Genomic DNA, 14,197 nt, shown 5'->3' with positions numbered 1-14,197 from the left:
TTTGTGCATAATTTTTAGTTTTTGCCATAATATAAATATTTTGCATAGAGTGCTGTATTGGAAACTATCGAGCTATTGCTAGCTTCTTTAAATGAAGAGTTTCGCTGCAGTCAATTTTTTGTTACATGTTTTGTGGTCTGCGTAAGTATTTCGCAGTGGGAACAATTTCACTACTTTTCGGTGAGGAGAGAGGGCATCTTAAGGCCCGTTCACTCTTGCAGAGTACGACCGAGAGAGACGAGATCTGTTAAAACTTCTCAAAATCTCTTAGGACGAGGAAACAGACTGGCATTATGGAGCCATCTATGCGGAGACCCTGGAACTGCATTTCACTAGAGCGAAGGTTTTGCGGGATTTCCGAGGTCAAATGGGCGTAATATATATAAGAAAGGCTCGTTTTCAACGTTGACAAAAGGTTTCGAGCCAAGAAAGAAAGGATAATGCGCGAGAGAAATAGAAAATATGCCGGACCGCCAGTTTACACTACTACCCAATAGATGGCGCTAGTGTGTCCTCTGGTTGTAAGCAGTTTTAAGGCACCCAGTTCTAAGAGGTCGCAAGAGTGTGAACGGGCCTTTATAGTTACGATCCGCAAGCTGTTCGTTCGTAGGACAACGGAACAAGTGAAACCAACTGGTCTAATATATCAGCCGTGAGTGGAATAAACGTGTGTAACCGGGCAACGTTGCTCTTTTCGGTAGTGTGGGTTCACCCGCTTCAATTTTCTCGAGGAGGGCCGCGGATCTCAAGAGAATATTATCATACCTGTTAACCTGTGGACTTTCAAATTCGTAAAAGTCGCGCGGCTGAGGCGGAGGGGGGGGGGGGGGGGGGGGGGGGGGGGGGTTACGCGAACCGATGTGCAGCTTAATGTCAGCCTGGCCAGCGTGCGAAACGCTTACATCACACGTGAACGTGCTACACAATCCAAACTTCTCTCGCTTTTTGGGCGGCACGAAGCAGGGAAACTTCGACGTGTAGGACTTCAGGAACACCTGAAAGTACCTCTTTTGAGGTTTCGAGCTCGGCATTGCGCCGCGAAGCCACAGTGACCAGGAGAATGCTACAGTTACACGTGCAACAAACACAGACGCCGTACTTCTCGCCTCGAAACTGGCCGAAACAACGAGGCCCAACAACGTCTGAACACGCCGAAAAACGTGCACCTGTGCACTGCCAAACACACGAACAAAGGCTTTGAGTTTTGGATTGGTTTTCGATCCGTGGCCACCGGATAGACGAATAGTGAAAATCACGACGCTGCTGTGGACGGTACCTATCGCCCTCTTGTGGCGGTGCAAGATACCACGAGCAACGTAGTTACAAAAACAAAACAAAATATATATATATATATATATATATATATATATATATATATATATATATATATATATATATATATATATATATATATATATATATATATATTTTTTTTTTTTTTTTTCGTAAGATTTGAAGCAAGATTTGTAAAATTAGTCCCAATTCGTACGTATTACGAAAAATTCGGAAGAGTTGGCTGGTATGTAATATTATAAATTTATTGCTAAATCATCTGCGTTTTTAACCTAGTAGACTGCAAATCCAACAAACGACCCGCACCAAGACACAAACAGCATCGGCCGCAGCGCAACTATTAAGGAAAAGAAAGCCCGCTTTAGTGCCTAGCGTTTTTACACAGGATTGCACACTAAACCACTTTAGCACGCTTATGATTGTCTTTGATGGTGATTACTGTTTAAATAATAACTTAAAAATCATTTCACTTTATAAGGCTTGCCGTGTTCTTATTTCTGTGGGCGTCACAACATGAAGTTTGAAACGGTACTGCAGTATGCAATTTATGGCATTGTAAAGAAATGTAGTTTTAACGTCTTTCGTGTAGTATCACTGGAGAAAAATCAACGGATTTATCAATTGATTAGCCTGTTGGTGGCGATCAGTCGAGTTAACTTTTTAATCAACCCACAGCTCCAATCAACACTCAGTGTTTTATGAAAGCTATGGTTTGTGCGAGATCACAAGATATTTAGGACCGGCTGTTCTACAAACCACATCACTAAGATTACGGGAGCATCCGACTTTATATTAATCGTTTTGCTTAATTTCCACTCGTGTGAAACGATACAGCACAACCTTTAATAAGAAGAAACGACAAAAAAAAAGCATTTAGTGAGGAGGGTTTAACTCAGTTGGAAACGGGCTTGTGTCGTCGAGATCCATGCCTCTGAACGTGCGCCCATAGCAGACGACACACGGCGGAATCGTCCGCTTACGCGTGTTTCCGATTTCGGCCGCACGGTGGCGACGGCTTCGATCTCGCGAAGGCGTCTCCAAAAACTGGTGTGTTCACCGCGTCCAAAAAACAAAACAAAAAGTGGTCCCTCGATTTCCACCTGATGACGTCACAGATGTGTCATGCCATCGCCGACCGCGATCCTGGCGGCGTGTCCCAGCAACGGTGGTGGACGTGGCAGACCACTATTGTGCTGCAAGTCGCTCTCCAGATGGACAGAATACGAAAGCTTCGGCAGCCAGGAGTTTGCTTGGGACGTCGTGACGACAGTGACACTTAACGTTTGGTCGTGCTTTTTTGGCCAGCGTTTCTACGACCAACCGCCAGGATCGTGATATACGACAGCGTGACACTCCGTCCTTTGTGACGTCATTGGTTGCCATTTCGGGACGGACAGTGTTCGATGCACGGGCGGAATAAACAGACGGGCTTTACGCACCGTACTTCAGCCTCGTCGGCTCACAAGAGATGTGAGAAAGCGGCGCTGGGGTAAAGTGAGTCAACAAAAATATCAAAATATTTTTTTTTTGATTGGGGACACATATTGGTGCTCGTCGTTTTAGTGAAACTATGCCATAAGAGTATATAATCAAACTCGGTGAGTGAATTCTAAAATATTTGAAAGCGGGCGTCTTTTGATGTCAGCGTCAACGGTTCTACATGTACGAGCGACCCTGAATCACGTATGAGACGCAACTTGTGGGCGCTAAAACAAAATAGTACGCAGTAGTAAAGTGTTAATATCTGTGTACCTACTAAATAATCAAAATCAAAAAGCCACCTGCAACCAATTCGGCGCGATTATTTTCCTTTACACATGATGTCTTGAAGTTTCACCTATGTTATCCATCGAGTTTTTTTTTTTTTTTTTTTTTTTTTTTTTTTTGTTCACATTCGCCGTTGGCGTATAGCCCATGCACAGCTGTCTGAAAGTGTCCGTGTCTCCTGACAGATCCCGAGGTTCTGGACCGCGAGATGGAAGCGCAGGCTCTGCTGCGCTCCAAAATGGTCCGCTCTGTGTCCTCCATCATGAACGTGGACACGCTGAGCAGTCTGGAGCAAGTGGGCAGTGCCTTGACCGCCATCGCAGGAGACGGCAGCGGCGTCGACAACGAGGGAAAGGTACGCAACCTCCAACGTTTTAAAAAGAAAAATCTATACTTTTTTTTTTATATGTGAGAATGGTTATGTTGCTTAAATAACTCTTGATAGTTGGCCGAAGTTAAAGGACAGCTGGGCGGCGACGGTGTGTATAAGGCCATCCAATACCGCAGGGCACAGCCAGCAGGTTCGATCCACGCACAATGCCTGGACGCCTCTTTCATTCGTTTGTTTAGTGTCCTTTACAGACCGCACATCAAAAGAGGTGACGAAGTGGCATTGAATGACCTCACGGGAGCCGGCGTTTCATGTTATCGAATATCGCGATCATGGCGGTTGGTCCTAGAAGTCCCGTTATAAAGTTTCCGAGCGAACAGGAGTATCGCTGTCGTCGCCGCTTCCCGACTCCTGGTTGCTCAAGCTCGTCATGGACTGTCAAACTGGTGCGTGACCTGCAGCAGAACAGGCGTGTGCGGTATCCACCACCGCTGCTGACATCATTACGGACGCGGTTGTCAAAATAACACTTCCTTGGAGTCATCAGGCGGAAATCGTCAGACCCCTTTTTTGGACGCGATAACATAGGATTAACTCGTGTTGGTCAGTGCTCCTAGCCACGGCAAGGCCATACCACAGTCGTCGGAAATGTTTACGTTTGCTGAGTAGGCGAACGTTTAAATTTTTGAAAAGCAGTACAACAGACCGGCCGCCTTATCGTGTGTGGGAAAACATTGAAGGCCGATGAACATATGGCAGTGTGTGCACTCTGTCCGGCCGTCCCAAACAGGTGAGCCGCACAAGGTGTCCGTCCAGTTCCGGCAGGACAACGCTCGGCGGTTCGCAGACAGGCCGGTCAAAGGTTCATGGTTCCCTCCCGCATACCGCCGCAGTTTTTCTCCACGTACTAATAACGTCATCGGTGTGTTTTGACGTTTGATTGGTTGCTTTTGTATATAGAAATATACCTCTGCTCTGTATCGTGTTTTCCGCAGTCGGGTTCGCTGCGAACCCGGCAAACCGTTGAGCTTGGATCCTCGTAGAACGGACTTTTGCATCAGCCTTATGCAGCGACTTGTGCTAATAGTTTTGGTAGATCGTCCCCATGACTCCGATAACGATACCCGGAAATTTGTGCGCACCACCGCACCGGCGAGACGTCAGCGAAATCGACGCCGCGTTGCGGCAACGCTGAGAGGCTCAGGAGAGGAGGTCGTTTCGGCTTTTTCGTCTGCTATCGCGGCTTGGTTCTGGTAGACAGCATAGAAACATACATCGTTTCCAGTCATTTATTTTATGCTTCCGCCCTGCCATTCCTACGACGCACCGACTAGGTTTTTACCGCCAAAAAATTGCTTGTGCTTTTATATAGACCTTTTCCACAGGGGCGCCGCCATCTTGAATTGTCGTCACTTAAAGTATGGGCGACGACAAAATAATAAAACGTTTCAACCTGTAACCAGTAAAAAAAATAGAGGGGAGGCAAAACGAGGATGTGTGGCGGTTACGTTTATGTCCTAAATGCCTTCTATTGGCGTGGCGACGGCAAAGTAATGTTTTCGCCCATACTGGAAGTGACGACAATTCAAGATGGCGGCGCCCTTGTGGAAAAGGTCTATATAACACCAATTTTACGCTGAAGTGCAAGAAATTTATGGTAGTCTCGTGCTGAACGACGAAAAGAATTTCGTCTGCCATTTTGCCTGACCCGCTGGAGTCGCGAATAGACCAGTGTCTGCTCTGTTCCATGGGCGCAACCATGTTTGTTTATGCTGGGGGGGGGGGGGGGGGGGGGGGGGCTGCGCTTTTTGTTTAGAAACATTCGCAGATATCATAACGCAAGAACGTCAGAAATGCATAGTCACGAAGTTCCAAGAACACCGATGCCAAAGGCGTTATACTCCGTTCCACCTTCAGTCCGAGCACAGTGGATGCCACGAGCTATTCCAGCCGATCCAGCGCAGTGAGAAAGTCGCGTGACCTGCCGGTTGGGCAGCGCGACACAGGGAGCTCAAGGTCGCATGACACTCTCTCCGCGCTGGATTGGCTGGGATGGCTCCTAGCGTGCGCTGCGCTCGGACTGAAGGTGAAACGGAGTATAGTAAAGAGCAAAAATATATATTTTTTTTCATGCGCAGCCCCTCCTTTACACGATCCTGCGTTTGAGATTATTATTTCCCATTTTTATCGCTGGGGGCTAGGATTTCGAACACTGATCTATACAAGTCCCATCCGAACACACGTGCCCAATCTGGGCCCTACGATGGCGGTTTCTTCTACCGCGCACGCAATTTGGTTGTTGACGAACAAAGTGGAATGCAGCTTGGATTTTTGCTCAGAATATAGACCGTTTTTAGCTCATCTTCAGCCTCATCTAAATAGTCCTCGACTTTGTGCTTCCAAGACTTATAAAATGCACAGGGACTGTATCAAACAATAGACAATATATTTTTGTTTAGAGAACATTTTGCGGTAAACGTTTCAATTAAATTACCCGCGTAGTAAGATCATAGGCGACAGGCTAATTAATAATGTATTAGAAACTCCACCGCGGCCGGCGTTCATGGCTTTCCGTCGGGCTTTGCGTGCGTCAGTGTTAGCAAAAACCAATTTGCACTTGACTGATTTCTAAACCTTTCACGACGAAAAGGCGATTTAAATCACGATACTTGGCATGTTCTTTCATCGGATACATCCTTGCGGAAGACAAACTTCTGCCATTCTTGTCTTACCATTCATGATTATTTTTTACTTTTTTATTTAATTAAGATAATTGAAAATGATGGTATAGGCCACCTGTCGGAAGTATGCTAGAGTCAACCAACGAATTGAATCTCACATCACCAACAAAGAGTCGGCGTTAGTTATGCAAGAATTGATGAGCACACAGTGTATTATAGGTGATCACGAATACACACTGAAGCAGGAAGAACTACACAGGCCATAAAGGGAAACAGTTTGAGAACGAAGTTTATTTGGACTGTAAATAGTCATGTATACACCGACACGCGGGCTCGACGTCACGGAGCTGCGGCGGCGCTGCGATCGCGCCGGAGCCGGGGGGTGTGGGCAAAAGCGCGCACGTTTCGCATGGGCGTCATAGCATTTCAGCATGCCGCGAAGCTGTGTTGCCGTTAATTGCACCGAAATGTACAAGAAAAGCAGCGGAGTGAGTTTCCACAAGTTCCCGGCAGACTCTGAAAGGCATAGAAGGTGGATAATATCCGTGAATCGAAAAGAATAGTCGCCTCGCGCGAACGACCGTTTGCGCGGCAAACACTTTCTTGAAGGCAAGTGCGGCTTCCATTTCAATCTCGGTCCCGAGGCTTGCTTATGTGCAATGAAACCGTTGTCTGATCGAGATCACCCGGATTTTGTTCCCATGGTGTTCGCGCACAAAGCACCGGCCAAGCGCTCGTCGGAGGCTCGTTACGCCCGTGCTACCCAGCAGAAGGGGAACAGCGACAGAACGGCAGTGTTGTAGGCGTTACCGAAAAAAAAGTAACGAAATACGTTACTCGTTACTTGCAAATAAAAGGTACGTGTTAGTGAGCTACGTTACCTAAAAATAAAAAGAACGCGTTACCGCTACCGATAAAAAGTAACGCACGTTACTTCTGATTCTGCGTTACTTCTTTAAATTATGATTTAACACATTTTACGGTTTTGACGATACAGGTCATATATCAAGCAGAAGCTGAACATAAATACTTTATCTCTTTTTATGGTTTCACCTAAATACTTACGTGAAAAAACGCAAAGAAAACATGGCTTGACGCCTAAAACACGGAAACAATTGAAGTGTAATTTCTTTAAGGCTTGGGAAGTAGTAACGACTAACGTAACTACGTAACTTGAAATAGTAACATAAGTACGTTACCCATTACTGTGTCGAAAACGTAACGAGTAGGTTACTACGTTACTGAAAAAAGTAACGCGTTCCTGGTAACGCCGTTACTTGTAACCTGTTACCGCCAAGACTGCAGAACGGACAAACCTTTACTGGCTGTAAAGCCTTGTGGTCACGAGGGTATGAAAAATATCATACCTTGACTTGAAGACGCTCTGTGTATTTAATCAATTAATGAATACACACACTTCCGCAGACCCACAGTCTGCTGATCCCGCCGGCAGTGCGGAAACCGACTCGATGTAATCGTAGGCCTCGAGAGACTTGTAGGCCTGCACCGTGTGGGCCTTGAACTGGCTCGGCGAAAACTAAATAAACGACGACCTGAGCCGTCGACTTCCGTGGCAGCAACTTTACGTCGGAAGTCCAGCACTGTTTACGGCGTACGGATCCTCGCAGGCAACGCCGTCCACGCACAGTTTGTTTCGATACCGCTACCGTTCAGGCTTGGGCAACAAGCTCAAATAGTCGGGCATAGCATACGACATACGTTATGAAGAAATACGACGCACAAATAAAGATACAAGCGTCCCTACAACGTCAACAACGAGCGCACGCCATGGAGCGCAATGGCGAAAACACGGAGAGGCGGGATGCTTTTGCCCACATAGCTACCGCGCATGCGCGGCCTTCCGGCCGTGTTGGTAAACAGAGCCGCTCCGCGTGTCGGTCTATACACTAAAAAAAATATCACTGGCTTCGCAACTTGAGGACCCAAAAAAGGTCGCAATATCTCAACACAAATGACCTCGGAGAACATCGGCAGCGCATACAAAAAAAAAAGTACGAAGCTGCAACAATAAATTGGCGTCTTTAAAAGACGTATACAACATCCCCAAGACTAGGGAAAAGAATCCCCAAAAGGAGGCAGTAATCTCACCGGCGGTTGAAACTGGATTTGATCTCATTCACCCGGTTTCAAAGTCAGCTTACACCCTAGTTACACGGGCGCTCTCAACTGCCATTAGGCAATTGCAGTAGACCGTTCCCGGAGCCCACTAAGCACCCGGATAGCGTTCCGTAATCCGCCACAAGACCGTGACTATGCAGAAAAGGCTGGCGGCGCGCATGCGCAGCTGCGGCGTTTTCTTCAGGGATACCGTAGCGGAGGAGAAAAACGATCTACTACAGCTCCCATTACGGAGTTTTCGTAGATCGTTTTCGCCGTCCCGCAAGGCCCTCCGCAACCCGCTACGATAGCGGGAACTCTACAGTCAAAGCTATCGGCGTGCAGGCGCAGTAGCAACTTCTTTGTTGCGGAACGCTCAGCGGAGGTGGCAACGCGGTCTACGAAAACTCCCTATTGACTTGATGGCGATCGGCCGGAGTTACACGGCGGCGCCAACTGACATCGAGCCGCCCCTGCCTCAGTTCAACTGAACGGACTTCCCCAACGGAGGTAAAATGGAGCCTGTCTGCGGGACCGCTGCCGCCGACCATCATTTGCGAGGCACTTACTGTTTCGGAATGCAGGGGGGGCGTCTAGAAAGAATCGTAGCAGCAAAATATCCGGGAAGGAATAGGTTGAGGCGTCCGAGCTGCCGCTAAAACGATCCCGGCTAGCCGGCAAGCCACCAAAAGAGCGAAGATGACAGAGGGACCCGCTGTTTAAATGGACAAAGAGTAATGGCTTCGCCCATCGTAGCGGGCAGTAGCTTGCACCACCTATCCTAAATTATGCACAATCCAGCCCTGAATCTGCTTTGGTACTCGTGTAAACGCCGCTAAAAAGCAACAAGGTATGAACATATTGTACGATATATTTATAATAAATAAAAGGTGCGCCTCCGAGTAAATTACTTTAAGAATTCGACTGATCACGTGGCACAAGAACTATACTCGGTGACAGGTCAAGAACGAAGTGGAAGACTCCTCCCACCTCTTTCCACTTCAGTAGAGCGAACGCTGGAGAGGAGGCGGCCTCCTCTCTACCATTCGCTCCGCTGAAGTGGAAAGAGGTGGGAGGAGCTTCTACTTCGTTCTTGACCTGTCACCGACTATAGTTTTAGAGGCCGACGACCAGACTCGAGATTCTGCAAGGCAGATTATCCTCCTCACCACAAGGAGGGCGAAACAGGCAGCGGTGGACAGGGTAGAAGGGGGGAGAGGAGGAAGCTAGGAAAAGTGGAAAGCGCGAACTGGTCGTCGGTCGTTAAATGTAAACATTTTCGAAGGACATTCGTCTGGTTAGGAATTATTTAAAAACTTCAACTTAAAACTCTAACCAAGCTTTATTAAAAGCAAAAATCCCGACGTTTCGGGACCAACTCGGTCCCTTCATCACGGGCAATTGTTTTTGTCGCGCGGAACGGCCTGCCCACGAACCCGAACAGCCCCGGTGCTCTCCGGAGTACCGGGGCTGTTCGGGTTCGTAGGTTTGGCTATCAGATTATCCCTCCTAACCCTGTTTCGGGATTAGGAGGAATAATCCGGAGAGCACCCGGGGGTGGTTCGGGTTCGTGGGCAGGCCGTTCGGAGCGACAAAAACAGTCGCCCGTGATCAAGGGACCGAATTGGTCCCGAAACGTCGGGACCTTTGCTTTTAATAAAGCTTGGTTAGAATTTCAAGTTGAAGTTTTTAAGAACTGGTTTAGTTTTAGCTTCGACTGTGTTCTAGAGAGCCGTGTAGCGCCATCTCAGTACAGTTCCGTTCAATCACAGTTTGGCCGATAACTGTCGTACATTTTACGACAGTTTAAAGCGCCCGTGTAACTATAGGGTATTACACGCACCTCACGGCAGGATAGAAGTTGCCATGTTACCACTTCGCCGGCAACACTGAACAGTGCAAGACAGCCTGCACTGTCCGCCACCGGTAGCGAATCCCCACCCACCCACCACATGGATTCGCCAACGGCGCGACGTAGGCCGCAGCAAAGCAGACCATAAGGACAAAGTAGGGACGTCGACACAACATAGGCACGTTATGTCTACGTCCCACCTCTTCTTGTTCACCTACTCTGCCAATTTCCTGCGGCCTACGTACGCACCCTCCGGTTCTGGAGACGCCCAGAATGGTGCCCAGGTAGCCTGGCTCGCGGAGGCACAGGCGTCGCCTGTGGTCCAGCCCGCTGGACTACGGTTGGAGTCCGGTGCTCGACCTGAGCAGTCGCCTGGTGCTGGCCGAGAGGCTGTCCTTGAGCCCGGGGTGTCCACAGTCCACCGGAACTCCGAGAGTCCTCCAGGCGGAGGGAGGCCAACCGGGACTCGAGGCCGCTTGTCAACTGATGTCCCGCCCTGGTCAGCGGAGGCGCAGGAGTGACGATGGCGGGGGCGGTGCTCAGTGCAGTAGCCTGGTCGTTGTCGACCCGCCACGGCAGGGGCGGAGGGGGCCTCGTCGTGTCAGGCATACGGAACGGGAAGGACGGCGGCGGGGTGGACAAATCAGCCAGTTCCAGCTGGTGGAAGAAAGAGAGCGAACATGAAATCGCTTATGAAGCCACATAGATGTACAGCTTCTAGCTTTTCAAACTTGCAAGCTTAAAAACGCATTTGCAAAGTCGGGTGACGGTGCAGTAGATGTGATACCTAACTAGCGGCACCAAAGTTACGCTGCCTAAACAAATACCTAGGACCCAGCCACGTGAGGTACACGGTGATTTTGACTTTTGTTTTTAAATGGTACATGTGCACAAGTATTACAAGGAAAAAACTGAAAACAAATCTTATTAAAAGGGCACTGACACCCCAAAGGTCGTACTTTTTGTTGTTGTCGAAAGCGATGCAAGTAAAGGCCCGTTCACACTCTTGCGACCTCTTAGAACTGGGTGCCTTTAAACCTCTTACAACGACAGGACAGACTGGCGCCATCTATTGTGTAGCAGTGTAAACTTGGCGGTCCTGCATATTTTCTATTTCTCGCGCGCATTATCCTTTCGTTCTTGGCTCGAAAAGCTTTTGCCGACGTTAGAAACGAGCCTTCTGTATAGGTATTACGCACATTCACCTCGGAAATCCCGCAAAAGCTACGCTTTTGTGAAATGCAGTTCCAGGGTCACCGCATAGATGGCACCAGAATGCCAGTGTGTTCTCTCGTCTTAAAAAAAAAAAATTAAAGAGGTTTTAACAGGTCTCGTCTGTCTAGGTCGTACTCGGTTGCAAGAGTGTGAAGGGCTTTTATAGTCTTATACACAAAAGAAAATACTACAATGCGGCCAAAAAAATTTTCCCACGCACTCGCCTATTTTTTTAGCGCTTTTCTCTTCCTTTTTTCACCTCCTAACTTCTTTTTATTTGTGACTTTAAAAATCTGTTTCGATTTGACATTTCTATCATATTTAATAACGACATTCAGAAAATACGTTTTTAACGCAATTACGAACGCACTACGGCCCTTTTTGAAATACCGAAAATCAGAGTCCAGAGGAATGTCGCCCTGGCTTTTCATCCACCCTCGGAAAACATAGTGCCGCTGGCGGCGCTCGGCACAAGATGATCGTAGAGTTCCTGTATAGGCCTCCCTACGGGAGCCAGAGTTGCGCGTTCATGCATGGCATGTGGATACAGCTCCTCACGTGACTGAATTCGGCGAATAGCAGCGCCGCGCGTTCGAGGCGCGCGGCGCGCTCAAAAGCCGGGGAACGTACGCCGGGGCGCGTACAACGTCTATTTGCTGCACGACTCTTGATACGGCTCCTCACGTAATCGGATCTTGGCGAATAGCGGCGAGGGCGGCACGCGGCACGTGGAATCAAACGCGCAACTCTGGCTCTCGTAGGGAGCCTATACAGGAACTCTAGATGATCGGTGAGTGGAGGAATCGAACGAAGTTCTCTTTTTGAGGTGCCCGACGACCTCTGACTTCGAAAAAGGAAATTGTCAAACGGTCAAAACAACTGGGTTTGGTGTCTGTGTACCGTAGTGCCAGTTGTGACTCCGCCGGGGCAGCCTTCGCAGAACCGGTGCGACGTGGCCCCTCACGTCGCTCACAAAAGTGCACTGCGGTTCTCTTCGACCTCACACCTCACACCATTTCAAAGACTTTGAGGTCGCTGAAAGGGTTCTACAGGAATGGGAAACTCGAAAGTGATGCGTCGTCTGCTCACAGCGATAGGCGACAGGCATGGAGAGGAGCGTTTGACCGCGGGAAGCGGGCAAACACGAAACTTCGGTCGGGGTGGTCGGGGGCCTGAGAGAAACTCGAGTTGCGGTACCACTCAATCTTTGAACTCACTGCACTGGCGCGGATCGTCGCGCTCGGGAACTTCAAATTCGGTCATCGGATTTTTTTTTTTTTTTTTAATATTTCACGAATACTTTGTTGCTGTTGTTTTTTTTTAATCGTTTCGAAAAAAAAAAAGAAAAAAAGATCAGTTTGACCTGTTAGCGCCCCTAAAGGGACACTGACAGGGTATTTATGCTCGCTAAGGTTTTGATTTGTATATGACATATGAGAGCCTAACTCCGCAGAACACAATTTGCGGCTCGAAATTCTTTTTCTTTCCGCCAGAAAACTACCGATCGAGAACTGGGCGGTTAGAGTCGCGCTCACTCTTTTCTTTGTGGTCACGTGCCGTTTTCTATGGTTTAGACAGAACCACCAGAAATAATTGAAGTCGTGCGCCCATCGAAGGCACACACTCGATACTAGAAAAGGACAAAAAATATGATGAGGCTCTGGTTCAATAGACCGACCTTTCCAGCCAGTTTGACTACGCCACCGCTGCCGCAATGCATCGAGGGAACTCTAGTCTCTCTGCACTCGCGTCAACCTCGCTGGAGCTCTCCGCGTGTCGGTCAGGAGACGGCACGCGCCCTCTCGTGCACTGGTGTCTGCCCCCTGTGAACTAAAGTTATGACGGCATCACGCATGCGCCGAACGCTTGGTGAGCCCGGTCTATTCTTACCCCTGCCCGTTTCAATCCGAATGAGCATCGTACCGGCGTGCGGTCGTGTATCACTACTGCATGGTGTACATTAAAAGGCCTCTGACACGCACACCCCCCCCCCCCCCCCCCCCATCCCAAAAAAAAAAAAAAAAAAGATTTATGCTAGGTGTTGAAATGGCATATCAGGACATTACAAAAAACTGTTTCTGTTTCACTATAGAATTGCGTAGGTTTTTTTTTTTTTTTAATAAAAAATAGAAATACGAGGCCCAATTCAAAGTTCCCGCCAGTGCACTGTGACGTAACAGTGTGCCGCAAGGTGTCGGGGCGGTCAGAAGGGAGGCATCGGGCTACGCTACTAAAAGTGGGTTCGCCGGAAGTCACGTGAGTTTCACTACTCGTGCTCTCCGCTACCGTGCCTAAGACTTTGTTTTTATTTTTTTTATTCTGCTCTTCATACGAGCGATCGTAGAAAACGAAGTTTCAGTTCCACTATAGTCGGTTGCAAGCTAAGAAAAAACCGGAAATGCCTCTCAGAGGAAAATGTAATCCATCGCCGAGAAACGCCAGCCAATCGTTTTCATGACGTCACGATTCCGTGGACCAATCGCGATCCTTTTGAAAAAAAAAAAAAAAAGAAAAGCCCAACATGGCTGCTGGCCTTAGCAACGCGACGCTAGTTTCTCGTGACAATTATTCTGCTTTTTTGCACCGTGTTTTACGTGCCCGAGGTTACGCCACGAAATCTTAATGGTATCGGCTTGCGTTTGCAGCAGTTTTTGCGCGACAACGTGAGAATCCAGCGACGCTATCGCCAACGAAAATTTCGAAGCGGGCGCGAGGCTTAGCATTGCTGAGAGGTATGTTAGACAGTATCTTGGACAGAAAATGAATTGGGAAGACGGTACATTGGACATGACTTTCTTTCTTTACTAAACAGCTATTTCGTTGACAAAAACGTATTCTAACTTATTTAAATGTCCCGAATGAATTAAATAAATATTGTAGTAGTTTAAGACACGTTTCCTGGAGGAAGAAAAAGCAACGTTGCTAGCGAACTACTTTCTC

The 14,197-nt window shown here is 48.1% G+C and overlaps 1 protein-coding gene across 1 annotated transcript in view; it reads left to right on the top strand.

The window, feature by feature from the left end:
- Positions 1–3,244: 3,244 nt before the first annotated feature.
- The window catches only part of LOC8029670, a 132,696-nt gene continuing 121,743 nt past the window's right edge, over positions 3,245–14,197 (top strand). Inside the window, exon 1 of the mRNA XM_040502544.2 lies at positions 3,245–3,415. Coding sequence (XP_040358478.2) covers positions 3,269–3,415 — 147 coding nt within the window. The 5' untranslated portion in view covers positions 3,245–3,268. The remainder of the gene's footprint in view (positions 3,416–14,197) is intronic.

This window comes from Ixodes scapularis, unplaced genomic scaffold (assembly GCF_016920785.2).
Source record: "Ixodes scapularis isolate PalLabHiFi unplaced genomic scaffold, ASM1692078v2 PGA_scaffold6__148_contigs__length_123643588, whole genome shotgun sequence".
NCBI lineage: Eukaryota > Metazoa > Arthropoda > Arachnida > Ixodida > Ixodidae > Ixodes > Ixodes scapularis.
Note: the sequence above shows the minus strand (reverse complement) of the source record. Positions and strands in the feature narration are given on the sequence as shown.